Source organism: Ascaphus truei, chromosome 10 (genome assembly GCF_040206685.1).
Source record: "Ascaphus truei isolate aAscTru1 chromosome 10, aAscTru1.hap1, whole genome shotgun sequence".
Classification (NCBI taxonomy): Eukaryota; Metazoa; Chordata; class Amphibia; order Anura; family Ascaphidae; genus Ascaphus; species Ascaphus truei.
This window is the reverse complement of record NC_134492.1, coordinates 17,668,928-17,690,228: the sequence shown is the minus strand read 5'-3', so window position 1 is coordinate 17,690,228 and position 21,301 is coordinate 17,668,928. Positions and strand designations below refer to the sequence as shown.

The following is a 21,301-nucleotide window of genomic DNA, read 5'->3' as shown; positions in this document are numbered from 1 at the left end:
AGCAGGGGAAGAAGCACAGAGTAACTTTCTGATTTGCACCAGTTAATATATGAAGTGAAGGCTATCTTTAGTATGGCGAGTTTTATAAAATGGATGTGAATAAAGCACTTGTTTATACTATAAAAGTTCCTAGCACCCATCCTTATTCTATCTAAATATCCATTCCCAGCCTACACCAACCCAGCACCCTGAGCAGGTATGAGAGACTGAGCACTGCCATGTATATAGTTCAACTTTATGTAAACTCCTTTGCAGTTGGGATAGAAGGGTTACATCAGTATTTTTGATGTGCTTTTTTTTTTTCTTCTTCGATTTTACAGTACATCCTACACCAGCTATTTATCATTTTGCTTGCAAGGTAACTTAAAAACAAAAAAAAAATCACTAACGTGTTTGATGAAATGCTCCCATTGCTGATGTCGTCGTACGTTAGTTCGGATTTTCCTGAAGCTATAAGAGATTAGAATAAAAGGTTTTTGAAAAATAGCGGTAATAAGAAGATGCACACCTCCAGGTAACCCCACAAAGATCCAAGGATCTATAAAAAGGTGCCAACAGGAATGAGAAGAATATGGGTATTATTTGGTTTATAAAATACAATATAAGGATTTTTTAATCTGTGTAACCATTTAATTTCTACCCACTTCTGGCCCTGAAACGGTTAAAGTGAAAATAATTTATGTGCAAATAATCTAATCTTATAGATATTCAACAATATTGGGATAGAATATTTGAAACGCTGCGAAAGAGTACTGAGCTTTTGAATGATCCAGTTTAATGTTATTACGGTTTTGATTTTTGAAATCTAATATCACAATAAAATGCCAATCCTGAGCACATACTGTGATCAAATCGCCCATGTAACAAATGCCAATTACTGGAACCTTGCACCTGCTTGTATGGCTCAGGTCCTTGGCTTCCTTCCCTCTAAATATATACCTTTCCCAATCAACATATTCTAAGCAGAAGTTGTAGACCACGAACTTCAAAACAATGCTTCTAAAAGGTAGTAATACGGTTGACAGGGGTTGAGCTAAAATGCTTTAGTGGAGTTACAAAGGAGTTTGTACTGTAGATATGTACTTACAGCTGTCAGTGAATGCATTATCCATTGCTGCTCCACTAGATAAAAGAAAAACACATGCACATTAACAAATACTCCTCCATATGTCGTCAATGTATTTTAAATCCTAGTAGTTGTACTCACGCTTCGTATAGTGTGCGCTCAACGTCATCATAGACATCAACATCGGTCTCATTTAACCTCAATGTCTGGTTATGGAGGACCAGAATATCTTTATCCATCTCTACCGACGCAACTGGGACATAGCCATCTAAAAAAAAAAGGAGGGCACAGATCAGAACAAATGACTTTTACATGAGGATTACCTGAAGTGTGGAGTACTCCGGCGTGTGACAGGTTGTGACCTGAAAGCAACTGAAACATCAGCTGTTTGCTCATCACTAAGAGTCTGCACCCTATCCTCCCCAATTACAGAGAATATCAGCTTCGTTAAAAGGAATTATGGGTGATTTTTATTATTATTTATCATCCCGAAAAAATCCAGGTTTTGCCTTCATTTAAGACTAGGTGGCAGGTTGTTCGTGTACATAAAGATTTTCTTAAAAGCAGCATTGCCTCTTGCCCATTTTTTGTTTTTGGTTTTAAGAAATGCAGCAGTTCCTTACATTGAGGGCAATGCAATTATCCAGCCAGTCTATCAGTTTCCCCAGGGCAGGCAATATGGTTGAGATTTCCCAAGAAGCGCTGTGGCCTCTTAAATGGTTATTATAGCAACCCAAGGAACGCTTAATACATTAAAAATCAATTAAAACGGGCAGGGTAAAAAATAAAATGCAGTATATATCAAATACTGCACAACTGATTTATTAAAAAACTAATATAGGATGTTGAATTAAATACTGCTTTAAAAGGAGTATGGGCGTTATTTTTTTTTAAAAATGGGATTGCGGCTATATACACCTTTGTTATTTTCTCTGTATTAAACTAAGAATTATTTATGAATACATGCATAATGATAATCTCATTTGCATACAGAAAAAATGTGTTAATACAGGGTTAAATGGACCTAGTGATACAAATAAGTGAAAAGTCATAGAAATCAGCAATTGTGAAGAGGAGGGACATATGACATGTGTCTACCATATTGTTATACAATAGGATCTCTTACAAAATCCTATGGCAGAAAATTATTCATCTCCTTTGATGCCCGAGGCATAGAAATATAGAAAAAGCATAACATCCATATGTGCAAATATTACATCTTCAGTAGCCAGCTAGTCATGGGTTGAATAAGACTATCTGGCCATGTGGGCAACTCAGGGGACAATATTTTAATATGTTCTACAAGTGAATATGTATTTATATCACCCATTCTAGGTTGGGGAGACAGAGAGCTCTCTCTCAAGAAATATAAATACACACACACACACACACAATTATACACATGGGTAAGATCAGCCAAACTCCAGTCTGGGGCAGATTATACAAATTGGTGACATTTTTAGCTTTACTCCGATATCTCAAGGTATCAGAGATTAGTGAATAGAATTAAAGTAAGTAATTTAGCCTTATTTACCCATTTGCATGCTCCTTTGTGATATATTGGTGCCACTCAAATGAAAGATAACAATTAAAACATGGTTGTTAAATTTAACGCACTTGCATATATAATTAGGCAATGGATAGGCTTCTTAGCAATGCTGGTGTTTTATTTAAAATTAAGACATTTAATCTAAGCATCTCCCATGCTGCCCCCTGGATTGTGAAAATAATTGCAGTTTTGAGGGACCAGTGAAGACAGGTCTTACAGAGGGTTTGAGTCAGGTTTGAGCAGGGAGTTGCAACTTTATTTATTTTTTGTATCACTGCACATTTTTTGCACATAGTATTTTTTTTTTATACTGTCACATTTATTATTCACTTTGCATTATAGCACTAATTGCTGATCACTTTATTCTGAGTGACCACTCTGTGGAAGTGCCTATATAATCACTTGTGTGTGCTGGTGTTTAATTTAACCCACACATATCACTGCGATAAAAGGAGTTGGATTGCTGCATTATTGAAGGGTTCAATCTTTGGCAAATATGGCAGTACATTTAACACTATTGTGGTATGAATCATTAAAATATATATATATATATATATATATATATATATATATATATATATATATATATATATATATATATATATATATATATATATATATAATTTATAAAGTCAACCTTCAATCTAGGCCTTGTAGTTGAATGCCGTTGAGAAATATTCTGAAGACAAGAAAACACACAAGGCATTCTCTTAGTGGATGACATATAACAAAAAGTGTATCTTGAGATGGTGAATATACCGGTATAAGTGCTTGTAATCTTGAAATAACCACAAAGAGAGATAGATAGAATGAAAATGATACGCGGCTGAAACCAAGAGAATCCTCCTTCGATACTTGTAGAGTTGGAATGATGGTGCTTTAGGGAGCGCAGAATAATATGTGAAAAATAAAAGTAGAAGACACACAGTGCAGGATTTATGTAATCCTATACAGTGTGCTGATAAAGGTCTTTTAAAAGTGGGCAATGCCACAACTCACGGTCTTTTGAAGACCATGACACTGATTCCGAGCTTCAGGCAGCCACTGTAGGATGATCACGTGGGTTCCCAATCAGCCGACGTCGCAACCTGCAAGCCGGGTCTGGAAGTGGGGATTCATCAGCATACCATATTGGATTACATAAAATCCTGCACTGTGTGTGTCTCTCTCTCTCTCTCTCTCTCATATAATTCTGCGTTCTCTAAAACACCACCATTCCAAGAACTATTCTGAACCTGGATATGTTCTACGATTACAGGGGCACTGAAAGGGAACTTGGCACGAAGGTCTAACACAATACTTTGAGTCCAATATTATTACAGTATGTGATGGCACATCATGCCTTTACTACTGTAACTGAAGTCAGACAGTGCATATAATATGGTCATTCATCCCTTTAAAAAAAAAATATATATTTTTTCAAATAAAAGATTATTTTAACATTACTTACAGTGCCCTTTGTCATTTTTTGCTAGCCATTTCCCCATGGGACAATCTGTGATTTGAATGATGCCAATAATGTCTCCCTTCTTCATCTGAAGCATGTTCCTTCCACTTTTGCAGTCCTCTAGTACCTGTGTTTTATACAGTGCTTCTTCAAAGCCAGAAAGCTAAACACAAATCACAGAAGCAGTTTAGTATTAATTATATGAGGAAGATTTTATAATAACCATTATATATGGCGCTTTTCTGCCAATGGGACCCAAGGCGCTTCACAATTCCAGTATAGTGCGCAGTACATAGGATTGTTACAGACAGTCCCGGGTGAGTTTACAATCTAGGTTTTTCTGGTGCCTGAGGCACAGGAAGATAAAGTGAGTTGCTCAAATTGAACCAGGTTCCCACGATTCAAACTCAGCGTCATTGTTTACAGAGTGAGTGTCTTTACTCAGCGAGCCGCTCGTTCTCCCAGTTTATGACAACAATACAGAGATGGAGCTATAGTGTTAGGAGAGAGAAATATCGAGATTAGTATCTCTATTATATTACTTTGTGAGTTTTAAAAACTTGAACAACAACATTTTAATTTTGTTATCAGTGGTCTTCTAGTTTCGACATTGGGGTTGTATCTATAAGGCAGCATTCAAAAAGAATTTGCTCGATTGTTTTTGACTGAATTAAATCATGGTGGAGAGAACGAGAGGGGGACTTGGCTTGTTAAAACGACTCTACGGAACATAGGGATTATATATCACACAAATGGAGTATCTAGAGAAAATCAAATCCCCCCCTTCCCCATGTCTATGCTTACAAGGTTTACAAGCCACCTTTAAAACATTATTTTAAATAATGCAATATATTTTGGAATACTTAACACCCTGTCGTATGGGAGAGACTGGATCTGGCAAGCTGTTAGGCTTCACGCAGGTCAGAGAGAAACAGAAAAACTGCTAGGCACTGCAGTGCGGGTTGTGTGGCTTAACTCCAATCCTTGCAAAGCAGAGCATGGGGGAAGATGCAAGATATTAGGAAGCTCTTGAGAACCTAAAAGAGCCAGACCGCAGGAGGGCTCCATAATACGGCAGTAGAATAGTAGCCCTGCAAGAGAACTGGCTGCTGACTGAAAAAGGGACTGATACAAGGTACAAGAGAGACTGCAACGAGAATTAACACTGCTTGGAGGCTGGAGGACTAGTTAGTCTTTCCCCTTCAAATGTTAATGTAGCTCTGTTAGTAGGCCCCAGGAAAGGGACCTGGTTTGTGATGGTCATAAGACCTAGTGATTGGAATTTCCCGTGAAAGTATGTTGTGAATGACTCCAGTTGACAGTGGGGTCAGACATCCCAGTTGTACAGTATGTAACCTGTTTGGGACAGTTTGAAACCAGCACTGGTAATGGTGCTTTAACCCAGTGGACAGCACACCCAATTTAAGACATACCCTAGCAATATTAATGACGTATCCCATTCGCAACACACCTTAGTGCTACCCAGTGGTATTGCAATAGTTACTAATAGGCCAGATAGGCTGTCATGTTCCGGTTCTGTGCAAGGAAAAGTCAAGCGCATAAGATAAGTTTATGTGACTCATCGTTCGATGGGAGTCTCAGGCCTGAGCAGAGACATTAATAAAATATAAAAAGAAGGTGCACACTTGGGAGAAGTCCTTGATTACAAAATGTTTATGAATTCCCATGTTGCTATAAGATTATGCATTATCTGTAAACTTGATACCTTGCTAATAGCATAAAGTTTATTCTAAATGCCACTACTAGTATAGAATATTTTTCTTTGTGCCGGTGATCATAGTAATGCCCACAACTAGGGCACGCTACCGGGACATTCAAGGGGAAACCAGAAAGGTACAATACTCAGATAAATTAATGCCATGTTGAGCCATTACCAAGCGAATACAGTGCGTCAAACACATTACCTGGAATTTGTTTCTAAGCGTTTGTTCCCTTCTTCCAACTTTCTCTTTAGAATTCGTTTGCGCCTTGCTTTGATGTTTTGCATTTTCTGTATTTTGGTTTTCACGACCTGCGTCACCAACAGATATAGACCTGGAGTCCAAGATGAAGATAATAGCATTAGTAAGCAGTTTGTTGTTTTGGTTCATTAGGAAAGTGTTTAGCACTAGAGATAGGCGTACCAGTCCAAATCAGTTTCCCAGAATTTCGCGGGATTGTATTGACCAAATCAGTCTGCGGATTGGCATTAAAAAAGCCAAGCGGATCCAGTCAAATCCATCATTGAATACAACCCAGGCGTATTTTTTAAGAATCCGAACTACAATTTCATATTGAAACAGTAGCTCACACTGCTAGAGCAGCGACCTAGAAAAGTAGTTGTTGTGGGTTCTAGTCTTATAGTTAGTATGAAATCCTTTTAGGAAGTGTGGGATGTGACTCATTTAAATATACTTTGCACAGCCATTAGGATATCTGTCAACCAGATTTTTTTTCATTGCTTGGGCGTGCTCTTTTTTCAGAAAAGGCATGTCTCCCTAATTTATTTGGAGGGAGGTTTGAGGGTATATATGCACAATTGGAGACACTACTAAACTGAATCCGTCTCCCGATTAATTGCAAGTTGTGATACCTTTTAGTGCATCAAAGGGAGACTTCATATTTAATAATACTGTGCAAAGCTTTCTAAATACAACAGCTTTCTTTTTTTGTGTGTGATTTGTTAAGGTGGAGACTAAGACCTGTGAGCTTTTGAAAGCTCTGTGCACGATCATTTCATTTATAAAGAACTGAATGTTTCTTCACGAATCCAGATGGAGCATAAGAGATGATCAACAAGAAAAAGAAAAAAAAAAACGCTCTAAGTGCAGATGTCACTAATGTTGTGAGATGCTTGTTTAAAATCGTACACGTGAGTACGATTCTTATTTCTTTTATTACATTTTGTATACACTGATGAGCGCTATGGTACACTTTTTCTGTTTACATTGAGGCACACCACTTCTGGAGAGAGACACAAGAAAAGGACAGGGCCACAGTTTTGGAGTTGTGTTTATTTAGCCACCACAGTGTGTGTAGGCATCACACATATGAGCCAAAATCTGCATTATTTCACCATTGTACAAGACACCTGCACTTAGAGAGATATTTTTGGTCTTTTCATGTTGATCATCTCCTATGCTCCCCCTGGATTCGAGAAGAAACATTCAGCCTTTTGGGACTAACAGAGAAAGAAGTCCCTACCAGAGGTTTTGAGCAGGGACACACACACACACACACACACAACATTTAAGTATTGGGCACATTATTGCTTTCTTCATTTGGTATATACCATATGTGTTTGCACTTTGCATGTTTTAATCACTGCTCTATGAGAGCACCTTATTTAATCACTTTTTGGTCTACATTTATAAAGTCTCTCATTTAGGTGCACCAAAAGTGATCACACTACATTTCTACATCTCTAGAACTATTATGGCTACCAGAACCATCTACTTAAGTATCACAACACAGCACTAAAGTAGGCGTCCGTAGGATCTGCACTATGAAATAATCATCCAAGATAGCTCCTTCTGCAAATACCCTGTGCTCATTTTAATTGAAGGGGTTTCAAGGTCTTATGTGTACAGCTAATAAAATAGAAAATCCCCAAACAGGGATAAAATGCTGCACTGGACAGTACATACAGTACCTCAGTGCCCTTCCCTGGATACAATTACAGAAGGGCACGCAGATTGCCTCTTTTGCCATTTCTTTTACTTTAAGGGGTCTTACTGCCCTTTCAAAAAGGGGTTTTAATTTTGCTGATGCTTCGTTCAGTAGATAAACTCATTGCAGTTTAAAAATTACCACAATAACATCAGAAGCTAGAGATTAAAGCATTTTTTTTTTTTTACCACTAAATGGACTAAAGTTTTAATTAGCAGGATATGCTCAGGGGGGCAAAATTCCAACATTGGTTAAAGCAATAAGCTTCTGGGGAGGGTGGGGCTGCGGCTATCAGGGTCCCTAATCTCACTAGATTCATCTGGTTTGGGTTGCTTGGGCTTTTTTTTTTTTAATTTGTTATTTAAATCTATTTATTGTTTCGCAAGATTACAACAATTAAATGATAATGTATGCATGTGGGTTATATATGGGGGGGGGGGGTGTGAAAAGATTGGCAACATACATTGTGTATTCATAATGTATTATATATTAAAGCATTAGAACAGGGACTTTGATAAAGTATAGTCTTGACTTTGCTTTCGTATGTAGGTTTATAGACTCTCCTATTGTTCTGAACTGGTACTAGGTCCCAACAGAGCACCTAGGAGTAGTAGAGGCTCTGACACCTTTAGGAACATGCCAAAGGGGCTTCTAGATACAGTAGCTCAATAACCTTTCCATGAGCACGACATAAAATGTGTTCTCTACATTTTCTTAAGCATAACTTATGACCTTCTACAAAAACTTATTCAGAGTTGGGCATTTTAAGAAACCCACTACTTGGACATACAACAGCATTTTATCATTAGTTCTTTACCTGAGCGCTTTACCTTTCAAAGACACCTTAAAAACAGAAAGAGAAGAGAATTTAACACCAAAACTAGTAAAACTACTTGCATTCGTAAGATGTGTGAAACAGCTATGGCAATGCTTGCGATTTTGCTAATATTTACAGAATGTAGAAAGACTAGTCTGTCCTTCATTGCCAGAAGGGTAAGCCAGAGAGAGAAGGAAGCAGATGACAATTCGCAAGGGACCGCGCAAACAAGCTGCATATTCTTGTAGTAAAAATGCCAGATAACATACCTTACGTGTCGCAACACAGCACTAGAGCAGGTTGCCCTGGGCTCTGCACTCTGATATTGTAAGTACACCAGTCAGCTAGCTCCTCTTCTTCAAACACCCTGTGCTCATTTTAATTGCGGGGTTACCAGAACTTATCTGTATAGCTAATATAATAGAAAAAGCCCAAAAGGGGTCACATGCTGCACTGTACATACCTCATAGTACCAGTCACTTGACGTGTCTGAAGCTGGAAGAACAAAAAGGTAATATCAGAAAGTAATGTTAGAGAGTGTAGAGAAGAGTATGAAAGTGTACCAGTACACTCCACTAAGCATCAGTCCCCATGCTCCATACTAATGACTTATTAAATACTACATTAAGTGGAATTATTTTTATACTGCTTGGGAATCCTCCATAGCTGAAGCACAATATTTTAGCGGTGGGTACTGCGTTTACCAAGATGCCACCTGTTTAGTTGCTGGTATTCGTTGTCACCCAATAGGAAGCCACAACGTAATCCTTTCAGTGATGTTGCTGCTGTCCCATAAGATTTCACGTTTTGCTACTTTAACATAACCTATGTTATTAACATTGCACCAATACAATAAATAATAAATTATTTGGCAACTTACTGTTGTCTCCTGTTTTCACTGAGATTTCTTTACATGCCGATGATTCTTTCCCCTGCAAAACATCTTCATAACATTCCCCTTCCTCCATTGCTGGACTTGAAAATCAAATAAAAAAAATACTGCCTGTAAACTGAATGCATCTCAAAGGAACGCCAAATAATGAGAATTCACAAGCTCAGCTTGCTATTGGTATGAAATTGTACAGGTATGGTTACATAAATGTTATGCTATTCAGGACCTAGATGCCACATACTAATTAAGCTTTGTTTTTAAAACCATGAAATACTCAAAGAGTAACTTTTCTACCCAACATTTGTTGTTCCCAACAACCCATCTACTGTAGCAGTGAAGTGAAAAGATTTACTCATACTGTAGCATAAAACCATTGGGGTTGTGTCTGTTTAAGTGTGAACAAGCAGGTAACAATACTGCATTATTTTAATGTACTTCAACTGCATTATTCCCAATTGTGATAAGAAAGAGATGGAACTAGATTTTACATTAGACAAAAATACTCAAATGTTATTGTTCGAGCAATTATTTTGCCATATCAGGCAGATCTTCGGTTTAGTCTTATACCCCGACAAGGCAGATGAAACAATACTATTGTGAAAGATATAAAATAAGTTTAGGGCCAGGGAATTGCTTTGGGCCCCACACCAGAGAGTAAGGGGAAAAAAAAAAAAAAGACAGAGAGAGAAGACTTGTCTTCTTCAGAGCAGACTTCATCCTGCAGCATCGCGTCGTTATGGCGACCCAACATTAAATGACGATGTGTTGTTACGCCAACGTGACGTTACCTGCCACGTTGCCATAACGATGCAACGTCACATGCTGCCGTTACGTCATTACGCTGCAGAAAGAGGGACGGACTTCAAAGAAAAATTACAGGGCTGGCAGAGTAAGTAATGTGTAGGTAAGGGGAAGAAGGGTGCTCCAACCGCTGGAAACTTATCAATCAATCCATAAATCTTGAAGGACTCCAAATAGACTATAACGGAGTGGGTATATTTCCAAATGGCCTGTGAGTCACCAATATATACCAAGATCAACAATACTGGAGGAAGCGTAATAATGCTTAAGTCACCTCACATACACCTCATGGGGATGAACAAGGTAAACGTACTCATCTATAACTGGTCATAAAGAATAATCAGAATATCCTTACCCACTCCTGCAGTCTCTGGTAGTCCACTGTGGCGTGCCAGCCATAGAGGTAGAGATCCAGAGCAATAGAAATAGAAGAAAAACAGCGCACTGCCAGGGAGTCAGGTGGTGAAAAATAAAATCCTATTTATTCAGCACAAAGCCAGTAAAAACATCACCCCAGGAGGGGGAACAAAAACCTCCTACGCGTTTCGGGCGGGTAGGTCCTTTATCAAGGAGTAACTTGATAAAGGACCTACCCGTCCGAAACGCATAGGAGGTTTTTGTTACCCTCCTGGGGTGATGTTTTTACTGGCTTTGTGCTGAATAAATAGGATTTTATTTTTCACCACCTGACTCCCTGGCAGTGCGCTGTTTTTCTTCTATTTCTATTGCTCTGGCAGAGTAAGTACCCTTACCTATTTCTACAGCGGGGGGGGGGGGGGGGTGGGGGAGGAGGGGTGGCACTGCCAGCATGCCACCTCGGGCCCCCCCCAAAGGCTAAGGCAGGCCCTTGCACTATTATCAGGTTGTCAAAATGGGTTACCTTATTATGTAAGGAGCTCTGTGTTTTCTTAAAGCTAGACAGAGATGTTACATGATAAAAAGGATATTATTGATAGCAATTAAAATAAAAAATAAATAAAAAACAAGCTTCTAAAAAGGTTATCGCTCACCCTGGGAGAGATGCGTCATATTCCGTTTCTGCATGTAGCCCTGTAGAAAAATAGATTCAGGAGTGTTTTAGTTATTTAAAAAAAATAATAATAAATAAATAAATAAATAAAACACACACACCTTTTGGCAGATGGTATAAAAGTATAATAAAAAAAAATTCATCTTACCAAAAAAAAAAATTCATCTTACCAAAAAAAATAATAATAAAAAACAAGCAACATGTCCTAAAGACCCTTTCTTTAAGAGAACGAGAAAGGGTCTTTAGGACCTCAAACAGCACTTTTTTTTATTCATTTTTGTAAAATAGGCCAAAAACATTTTGTACTTTTTCATCTACCGGAGTGCAGTGGATGTGTATAATAGATAGAGTGCTCCAAAACCTCTGGTATGCTATCACGATACGGAAGAAAATTAAAGTTAAAGCCGCAAAACATGTGAAATCTTTTACATAGATCAATTCTGTAGTATAACATAGGGACAATTAATGCCATTTATTGAGGAGTTTTAAAGCATCCTTTGATTTCTATTGCAGGTTTTAACCCACCTCCCAAGTAGTGCAAGAGCTTTGCAATACTTTCCAGTTTCTGATAAATTGTTGCCAATGTTCCCAGCAATTTGAGCTGCAAACTGTAACAATAGTCAATGTTACTTTAGTAATATCCAGATATATTGTAGCTGCCAAGTCACACAGACTAAAGGATTGATTGCAACTGAAAAGGTGGCCATTTAGTTAGGCACACAACCAGGATTTGTACAGATTTATAACTGGAGCACCAAACGATTGCCAGTTTAGGCAAGAATGTAGAATTATAAATTGCCAAATGCAAGGCAAAGGAGGGGGGGGGGGTAGAATTGTAATATTGCTGCTTTAAGGCATTTTAGTTAGAGTGATTTTTCTACCCCCTGGATCAGTTATGTGGAATAGCAATTTATAAGGGCAAGATAAAAAGTAGATAACCGTTTACAATGGATTAAAACTTAGGACATGTATAAGGAGGGACACAACACGCCTGACTAGATGTCAGAATCGTGAACGTACAAAGCGAGGTGAAATACAAACATAAACAAAGAATGAAAAGTGAACTGCCACATTCAAGAAACGAGCAGCATTCTTCTAAATAAACGTGGAGAACTTTCAATTAAAGGTCAAAAGTAAATACCTCTCTTTTTGCCAAACGCATCTAAAAGGAGAACAAATTGCTTATACGCTCCCAAAACACAGCTTTATGTATATACACATGTATATACACATTCAAATGATTTGCTGATGTGCATAGGAACACATAAAGCTGTGTTTTGAGATTCTGTGTTTTGAGATTCTGCATGCACCATGTTTTGGTATTTTGATACCAACAGCAATATATTTAGATTCATCCAATTATCGAGATTTATCATGGCAGGTGTTACACAAATGGCCATGCTAAAAATAACAAATAACAAAAGACTGCACACAAACACCAAAGATTATATTTTTCTTTCTTTGCAGTTATTGTAAGTCATAAATATAGTGCATTGCTGTTACTACAGACAGAATAAACAGGAGCTACTGTTGCGGCCCCTTTTATTCTCCTACATCCTCGAATTTTTTTGGGGATGTTTTCCGAATGTCACGCACTTTGCCGCATTCATGGCGAGACAGCGCTAATAGCGCTAATACAATGAAACCGCCCACGGCGCCTAAAAATACTGGAACATGCCGCATCAACACTGCATCTGCCCGCGGTTTTAAAAGTCGCGCTGAAACAGGCGCACGAGGCTGAAGGCGGCCGCCACTGTAGTTAAAGAGTAAGTTAGTACATGGGTGATTCTCAACTGGTTCTCCAGTTCTCAACCCCCCCCACCCCCCCTCCAACAGGTCAGGTTCTCAGGATATCCCGAATGAATGAAAAAAATTGGTAGAACAGCAAAGTCCGATGGAAAAGCACCATTACACTCACCAAGTTGTAGAAAAAATAAAAAAAAGTTTATTAGTTACATATTAAAAACAAAAAAACACTAAGGACATAGGACAATTCTCCCACGCGTTTCAGGCTACGCAGCCCTCTCTCAAGGAGTGTATCAGGATATCCCTTCTTCAGAACAGGTGGCTCAGGCTTCGACTGAGCCTCTGATTGTGCCACCTGTGCTGAAGCTGGATAGCCTGAAAACCAGACCTGTTGGGGGGTGGGAAAGGAAAGAGACTGAGGACTGGACTTGAGCGCTCCTGATCTAGAAGCCAATGAGTAGATGTAACTATATTTAGGATGGTTATAAAATGTAAAAAACAAAATGTGTGTTTTAAAATGGAGTAAATAATTGGCATCTTTAGCCATGTAAACGAACATATCTGTTCTTAGAAATGTCATGCAAAGGGTCATTGATAAATTAGCATAATGAGCACTGGAATCTTCCTGGGGAAAGGTTCAGGTGTGAAACATGAAATCCTTCACAGTGAAAATCAATTCTCAGAGTATTTGAATACTGATAAAACGTAAATCGCTTTGCTGCCAGAGGGTCGCAGCACCCCATTACATCGAACAAGCCTGTACCTCATGTAACCTGTGTGTACAACACAATTCAATCAACGCAATCTCACACACCGTTATACAGTACAGTCACAGGAGGTCTAAGGGAGCTGGAAAAGCTCAAACATCGGACATTTTCTTTAGCATTTCTAAAAGTGGTTTCATAATTTTAAATATATTATCATCATGTCTACACGTGAAAAGTAACTGTTAAAAGGGACCATAAATACAATACATTCTTGCTTTGTTGCAGGCTCATAACCAACTGACTTAAAAGGGCCCTTATAGGAAAATGTTTAGCTGATTGTGTGTAACTCGTGTGCTGCCCACTTTTCATGGACCTGTATTTTGTTTGGCTCTGTGCATTTCTAATCTTCTTTTGTAATTATTGTTCTTTCCCTTTATCTAAATTGCGAATGATGGAAGCATAATTCCATTTGGACAAAACAAGGGAAAAGAGTTGGGATCAACAAGTTACCTGCATGTACGTACACTGGAGACGTTCATGCTAAGCAATTGTGTCATATTACATTATTTTTTAATTTTTTTTGTTAATGTTGTAGGAGGGTCTAGATTTAAGCCATTAAAAATACCGCAGTCATTTATTCACTTTGGCCCCGTATGACAGCGGTGCTCAACTCCAGTCCTCAAAACCCTCCCCTAACAGGTTAGGTTTGAAGTACATCCCAGCTTCAGCACAGGTGGCTCAATCCATGGCTCAGTCAAAGACAGCCACCTGTGCTGAAGCAGGGACTGTGAGCCACCTGTGATGAAGCTGAGATATCTTCAAAACCTGACTTGTAGTGGGGGAGGGGAGGATGGGTCTTGAGCATCACTGCCGTAAGTTACGGAACCTCTCATATGCGGTCACAATTCCTAAGTTTCAGTGATCTGAGCCGAGTTATAAAGCCACTTTTAAACATCTATATTTCACCATATCAGAATACTTCTCAATAACATAGGATCACAATAACAGTAACAACAAATTGCATATTATTTTTGGACCACAGAACTGAACTTTTAAAGTAAATGATTAGTACTTGCATTTTCCTTACCTACTTGCTCATTGTTTTTTGACAGTGGAGTTAAAAAGATACTCAGATCCACTGTTGGGGGCCTTGGAGGTTTTTGGGGAGGCAGTCCCAAGGATTCAAGGTATGGGAGAGATTTAATGTTGGGAATGTTATTTATGCAGGGGTTTCTTTTCACAGCTGGCTTTAAACCTACAATATAAATGTAAAATTAACTAAACATATTCCTATGTTTAACAAACGTCTGTTTCTAGAGAGTTATAACATGTCAACAAACTAGCAGCAAAAAGAACAAAATGCTTACAAACCAAAGTCAAGATAAAAAGGATTTAATTGAATAAATGTCAATAGAGCATAATAAATGAGTTCTACTGTATGCAGTATTTCATATCTATGAGAACAAAAATACCATCTTAGCTATAAAGGCTGGACATTAAATAATAATAAGTACAAGTATATTACCAACATAAAGTTGAGACTGGTATTTTCAATCCAATAACAATGTCAGCTGCATCCACAGAAGGGGAAAAAAACAAACACAACTTACCAATCAGAAGTTCAGGATTCCCTGTCTCAGTTTTCCCTTTGGAGACGTTATATGGCGATATGGACTGGGTGCTTTCTGCAGTCAGATCAGAGCTATTACTGTCAGTAACAGACATTGATGAAGAATCATTACTAGAACTGGCATGGTCGTTCCAGGCTGGAAACGGATCTGCAGTTTCATAGTACTCTTCAGGTATCCACTGGCTTTCTGGTGGTGTGGACACAGGTCTTGGCTTGTCATAGTTTATATTTGGGAACTGGATATATTTTTCTGGAAGATTTTCATTCTTTCCATCACCATGCTTTCTAGTGGAGTCCAAAATATGCAACGTGTGTTTAAAAGTTTTGTTCAGCCTCATTGCCTGCGAGTTTGTATGGGATGTGTCCTTGAGAATGACAGATTCCTTCTGCGAGGCTTCAAAAGAAGAAGATATACAATTTTTCTGACACTGAATGGGTTTCGGTGCTAAAGCAGGTTTCTTCAGAAAAGGAAGAGTTTCTGCGTTGGTCTCTATCATTGATACAACACCTCTGATTTTTGGATTAGAATTGATATTGGAGACATTTGCCTCTCGAGCCTTTTCTACCCGATAGTTGACACCACGTAATGACAATGGAAGTGTATTGGAAGAATTGAGTCCTTGAAATTTTGCTCGAAGGGATTTGAAGTCTATTGCTTCCTCCTAAAATATAAAACAAACAGATACAAACAATTGCTTGCTTGGTGTACACACAGCTGACTGTTACCTACATGAAATAAAACGTGTGGAGGTTCTTTGTGAAGATTGTTACAATGTTGACGAAGAGATATAGAAAAGATAAGGGCAGGCAGGTTTGTGGGTTCGAAAACCAAACTTCACAAAGCTCAACATTCGTTCTGAGTCAAATTTTGGAATAAACATTCAAATCAGAGCGATACACCGGAGTTTGAGGACGAAAAAAATGCAGCAAACTTTTACAAAAACTCTTGAAGTTGGAAGAATTTGCTACATTTAAAAAAAAAAAATCCTGCTTGATGAATTTTTTTTCAGAATGTTAAAAAAAGTACAAAACCCTGTTCTTTTTTGTAAGCAAATACTGTAGGTGCCAGTACCCGGGGAAAGCCCGGGGTCTCTTCCCTTCTCCTTGTCTCCTCCAGCGATGTTGCATTGTCATGGCAATGTGATGCCGTGTGACATCGTCAGAAGGAGAACATGAAGAGCACGAAGAGAAGGTAAGAGACATCCAGAACAATAAATAGTGGCGGTGTGTTGTACCGTCACAAAAAAAGCCCGGACAAAACCAATCCAGTTCCAGCAAAATCAAAACACGAAAATAAAATGTTTCGAACCAAAAATACCAGTGAAGGTGCCAACCCCTTATTGTAGGGACAATTAGAAATTGGAGACTATGGACAGAGATAACAGGTGTTAAGTTTTAAAACTAAAAGAACTGGTGCAAAAACAGCAAAAGGGTTGAAAGGAGTGAGATTTATTGCTATGCTAAATCTAGAAGCGGTTTTTTTTTTGTATTAATATCTACCATAGACTTAACCACAAAGCTACTTCTTCCATGCCATATAAATCTTACGCCTTCTATAAGAGAATATACTGTAACCTTCTGTAAATTTCTCTTATACAACAACTTTCTCTCGCAAAGGCCAAAAGGTGAATATTTGGTCATTCAGTCCCAAGTGTTGTTGTTTACACCAGAAGTGTAAACTGAGCCACCTGTTTTTAAACTGGGAAATCCTTAAAACTTGACCTGTTGGGCACACCTGTGAGCACGTGACCTGCATACGAAACAAGAGTTATTACACAGCTCGGAAGCTGGCCCACTTTTCACCTTCACCAAGATCCATCAAATATCTCCCCTCAATCCGTCCCCATATACAGTACCATCTGTCATGAACAGTACACAAGTGAGCATGTGACTTAGATATGCAATTAGGGTTAATACAAGTGGCTACTCCAGCCAACTCACCTTACTCATGTGCAAGGTACTGTCAATGACTTAATTTTAACCCCTTACTCAATTGCAATCAGATCAATCCACTGCCACCACCGAAGGAATATGCAAAAACATGTAAATTAATGTATCTGTTAGGGTCTCAGGTCCCGGTTTATTATAGAAAAAACTATGCACTATACAATAATCTGTTGTAGCAAAATGTGTCCGAAAATGTAACTACTCTCTCCAGAGCATCACTTAAAGAAATGTTATATATTTTCAGATTACAGAAATTTAATTACAAGAACATACAATTACAGTAAATAACAGTTTCTAAAAATAAGAGGATAAAAACATAAATCCATATACATTACGTTACCATATGTCAGGATTTCCCCCAGAGTGGTCACTGGCATAGAAATGTCATTTGTTTGGTCCAAAACACACCTCTGTTGAAATCTGATTTTCATAATACCTTGTTGTATTATTTTTTCCCCATTGAAAACAACAAAAGTCCACCCCTAACGTAAATCAGCTGCTAGGTTGACGGCTTTATGATAGAGTAGTAAAAAATAAAAAAATAATAAAAAAAAGTTCTCCCAAACAACATTTAAGTTTTTGCCTCAATATATAAAACACACTCGACATAGCAATAGATTCAGGTGATGGACCGATTTTTACAGACCTGTCCCTAAGTTTTAACGACAAATAGATATCTGTGCCTTTTTACCTGCTAGACCTGACACGTGTGGTCTCATTGCATGTGACTCTTTGCAACAATTACAGATATGTAACTCTTAGCATGTACAGTAGCTGACGTCACATGATATTCTCAGTTTTAATAAAGTTCTCCAACTTAGGCATGACATGTGTCTCACCTCTCTGGAGTGCATCACTAATCATTCAAGAACGTTTAATTTTCTTTGAGGCTGACAGAATAGTACCTGGCTATCACTTATGGTCCGCTAATGATGTGTCACTTTTAGTGATAGGGGTTCCCCACCCCCAATTAAGTCCTCTTTGTAGGGTTTAATCAAACTATAGCTACTTTAGCCCCTGAAGCACCAGATTGATTAAAATACTTAATATCTCATGATATCATAATGATAGGGGGGTTTTGAGGATTGGAGTTGACCACCAGTGGTTTACACATTCGCTGCCAGAGTTAAAACGCACAACGGATTGTTTTAGGAATACTGCAGGTTGAGTAACATATTTGGAAAAGGAAAGAAAACCCCTATGAGGAGCATGTTATGTACATATATTGTTTAAACAATGCAAACTGATTGCAGTAGCATGTTTAATAGGTTAAGAATGTATTTGTTCTCTTTTGAAAATATACATCAGATAAGTATTTTTAAAGGATTTGAAACTTCCAGGACAAACCAATGCATTGGAGGGTTTTACCCAAGACGGTTTGTTGATCTTTGATTCTACAGTTAAAATTGATTTTCTCTCTGGTTCTTCGTTGTAAAGTAAATACAAATTCCATAATTATCAGAATTAAACAGGACCTGGTTAAGAAAAAAAACAAAAAAAAATGTTCATTTTTCACAGGATACACAAGTCTTTAATTTAAAGAACAATTGAATCTTTCTATGGGAACTAAATCATATTGGTTATATAATATATATTTCATGCCACGTATAATTTGTTACCTGGGCTGCTACATGGAGCCGCCTCTTTATGTCCCAGACTTGCTCAGAGACTGTAAGAAAGCTGGCGACGGTTTGCTTGTTCACATTGTTTTTGGCTCAACATTGGCTTTGCTTTTATTTTGTGTTAAAACAAAGGTGATGACTGTAAAGGACAATTGTTCATTGTTGTATCTGTTTCGGGATGTTTTAATGAACCATTTTGTCTCATACTGTGGCTGTTTAAAGGCAGGGGGTGTGTGGAAGGTTACACAACTGTGCATCACTTATATCTTTCGCGACTGACAGACTGCACGGGCGAGCGCCACGAGCGAAAATGCAGAGTGACCGGTTTTTATATTTTCCTGCAATCCGTTTAGGTTTATTTGAAAGGTGGTCTATAATGCTTAACCCTTTCCCTGCAGGTAGACTAACGCCACAGCCTTTCGGGATCATGATCACATGATCAATCGCACTAGTGACACCTTGTCGCACTGGGAGGTTCGTTAAAGGTGCAATTGCCAACAAAATAACCCAGTTTTCTCCAGTACAATAAGGCTACAACTTTGAAATTAGAAGTTTTATCAAAATTAGATGGGTGGGGGGGGGGGGAAGCTTGTGAATTCCACTCTACTTGTACAAGAACACACACGGTACCCAATATAAAAAAAAAATGTAACACTGCAATGTGATAAGGAATGATACGAACACTATGACACTGTAATTGCTATAGGGATCACAAAATAGTGTCAATAATTCTTCTCCATGCTAAATCCTATTGAGAAGAAACATTATAAAAACATAGATCCACGTGTGCACAAAGCTAAAGAGAGTCTGCGTCCTTCAATGTATAGTGCACATTTGGTGGATGTGGACTATACAGAATTGGCAAACAAACAATCTCTTATATTTCTTCCACGCACCAGAAAAAGAGTAATTCTCTGCATGAGAAATAATGAACAGGAGTGTTTCATTCTATATGTGCATTGCATAGCACACACAGTCAGTCTGTACAAGTCCTGACTCAGATGCATCTTCTTTTATGATTTAAATAAAGATGACTATAGGGCAGTTGTCACACACTCAAGCAGTTATTTTGACTCTTTTCAGACAAATATCCCCATATAGGTCAATGGGGATTCTCCCCTGAAAATAGCAACTCCAAGGTATATAGAAAATCACCCCTATGCCTGAAGGCCTCTGTTTTACACTCTACGTAGGGAGGTTGAACATATGCCACAATTTTAGTTCCTTAATTTGCAGGTATGAGATGGAAACAGCCATGGGGAAATCCCCACAGAGCATGTTCAGCAGTATAGAACATACAGGTATTTCTTGTATGTTTTGGCCTTCTGGCAATTTATTATTGTATCGCGGAACTTATCCAGTTCCAGAACACAGTGATTTATTGGTATTTGCCTGTAACTAAGGAAGGACAAATCCAAAGATTTTGAATTCTGCATTGAAGTTGAACGCCAAGTATACACACACACACACGCACGCACGCACGCACGCACGCTGGGATAGAGATAGATATACATACACAGCGCATTTATTTCTAAAGCTTTGCTTCAAAAATACATGGAGGTATTGTATCTTAAAGAAACAGGTTAAGCAGAATATGGTCAGGGAATTTGGGAAAGACTAGCAGGATTCCGATACATAGGGGCCTATGCAGTAAGTTGCGAGAAGGTTGAATTCGCATTTTTTTTTGCGAGATTGCCATATGGTATGCAGTTGATGGCGGTATGTGTGCGAGATAACTGAAACACGGCACATGCTATTGTTGCCGGAAATAAAGCGCCGTTTGGGTGGCGAGAATGGCTATTTCGCCATATTAAGCACTACTCTGAATGCAGTAGATGCTGAGTAAGATCTCGGCGGTGCGCGGCAGAAACTCTTAGCGAGAAAAGCGCCAAAAAGCTGCGCCAATCCAAGAAGGCACCAACAACCAGCCGAGAGCCGGAAATTTCTGCCGCTAGTGAAATTGCTGTGTTATTCTACTGTTGCCAGCGCAGCTTGACTTTTATAGCACGTCATTCTGAACTTCTTACATGTGCTGTTTATAATAAAAGACAATAATAATGTTCGCCAAAGGTTTCAGTCTTGTGAATGAACGTCTATTTTTTGTGCTTGTGAAATGTAAAGCATGTCTACTTCTACAGCGCAACATGTGCAGAGAAGAGTACATACCAGTGTCACTGCGGTTTCATTGTGCTGTGAATAAGTGTAGCACTTAAGAAATGGTTCATGTAAAAATAATTGTACTAACTCACCTGCATCTGCAGCTGAAGGTATGTTTCCTAAGTGAAATATGGGCACAAAGAGACATGTCACAATGTCTACATATAATTATTAATTTATGTGAAGAATTAAATGCCCTCGCAATGCAACATTAACCGTCT

At 38.4% G+C, this 21,301-nt stretch overlaps 1 protein-coding gene across 7 annotated transcripts in view; it reads right to left on the bottom strand.

Moving 5' to 3' along the window:
* The window catches only part of FYB2 (FYN binding protein 2), a 32,776-nt gene that overhangs the window by 10,195 nt on the left and 1,280 nt on the right, over positions 1–21,301 (bottom strand). For all 7 annotated transcript variants that reach the window (XM_075616040.1, XM_075616039.1, XM_075616038.1 and 4 more), the window contains exons 2-12: positions 15,335–16,016; positions 14,812–14,979; positions 11,252–11,291; positions 9,429–9,523; positions 9,012–9,043; positions 8,549–8,574; positions 5,988–6,117; positions 4,066–4,225; positions 1,208–1,334; positions 1,088–1,122; positions 390–450 (exon numbers count right to left, since the gene is read on the bottom strand). In XM_075616040.1, coding sequence (XP_075472155.1) covers positions 390–450; positions 1,088–1,122; positions 1,208–1,334; positions 4,066–4,225; positions 5,988–6,117; positions 8,549–8,574; positions 9,012–9,043; positions 9,429–9,523; positions 11,252–11,291; positions 14,812–14,979; positions 15,335–16,016 — 1,556 coding nt within the window. The remainder of the gene's footprint in view (positions 1–389; positions 451–1,087; positions 1,123–1,207; positions 1,335–4,065; positions 4,226–5,987; positions 6,118–8,548; positions 8,575–9,011; positions 9,044–9,428; positions 9,524–11,251; positions 11,292–14,811; positions 14,980–15,334; positions 16,017–21,301) is intronic.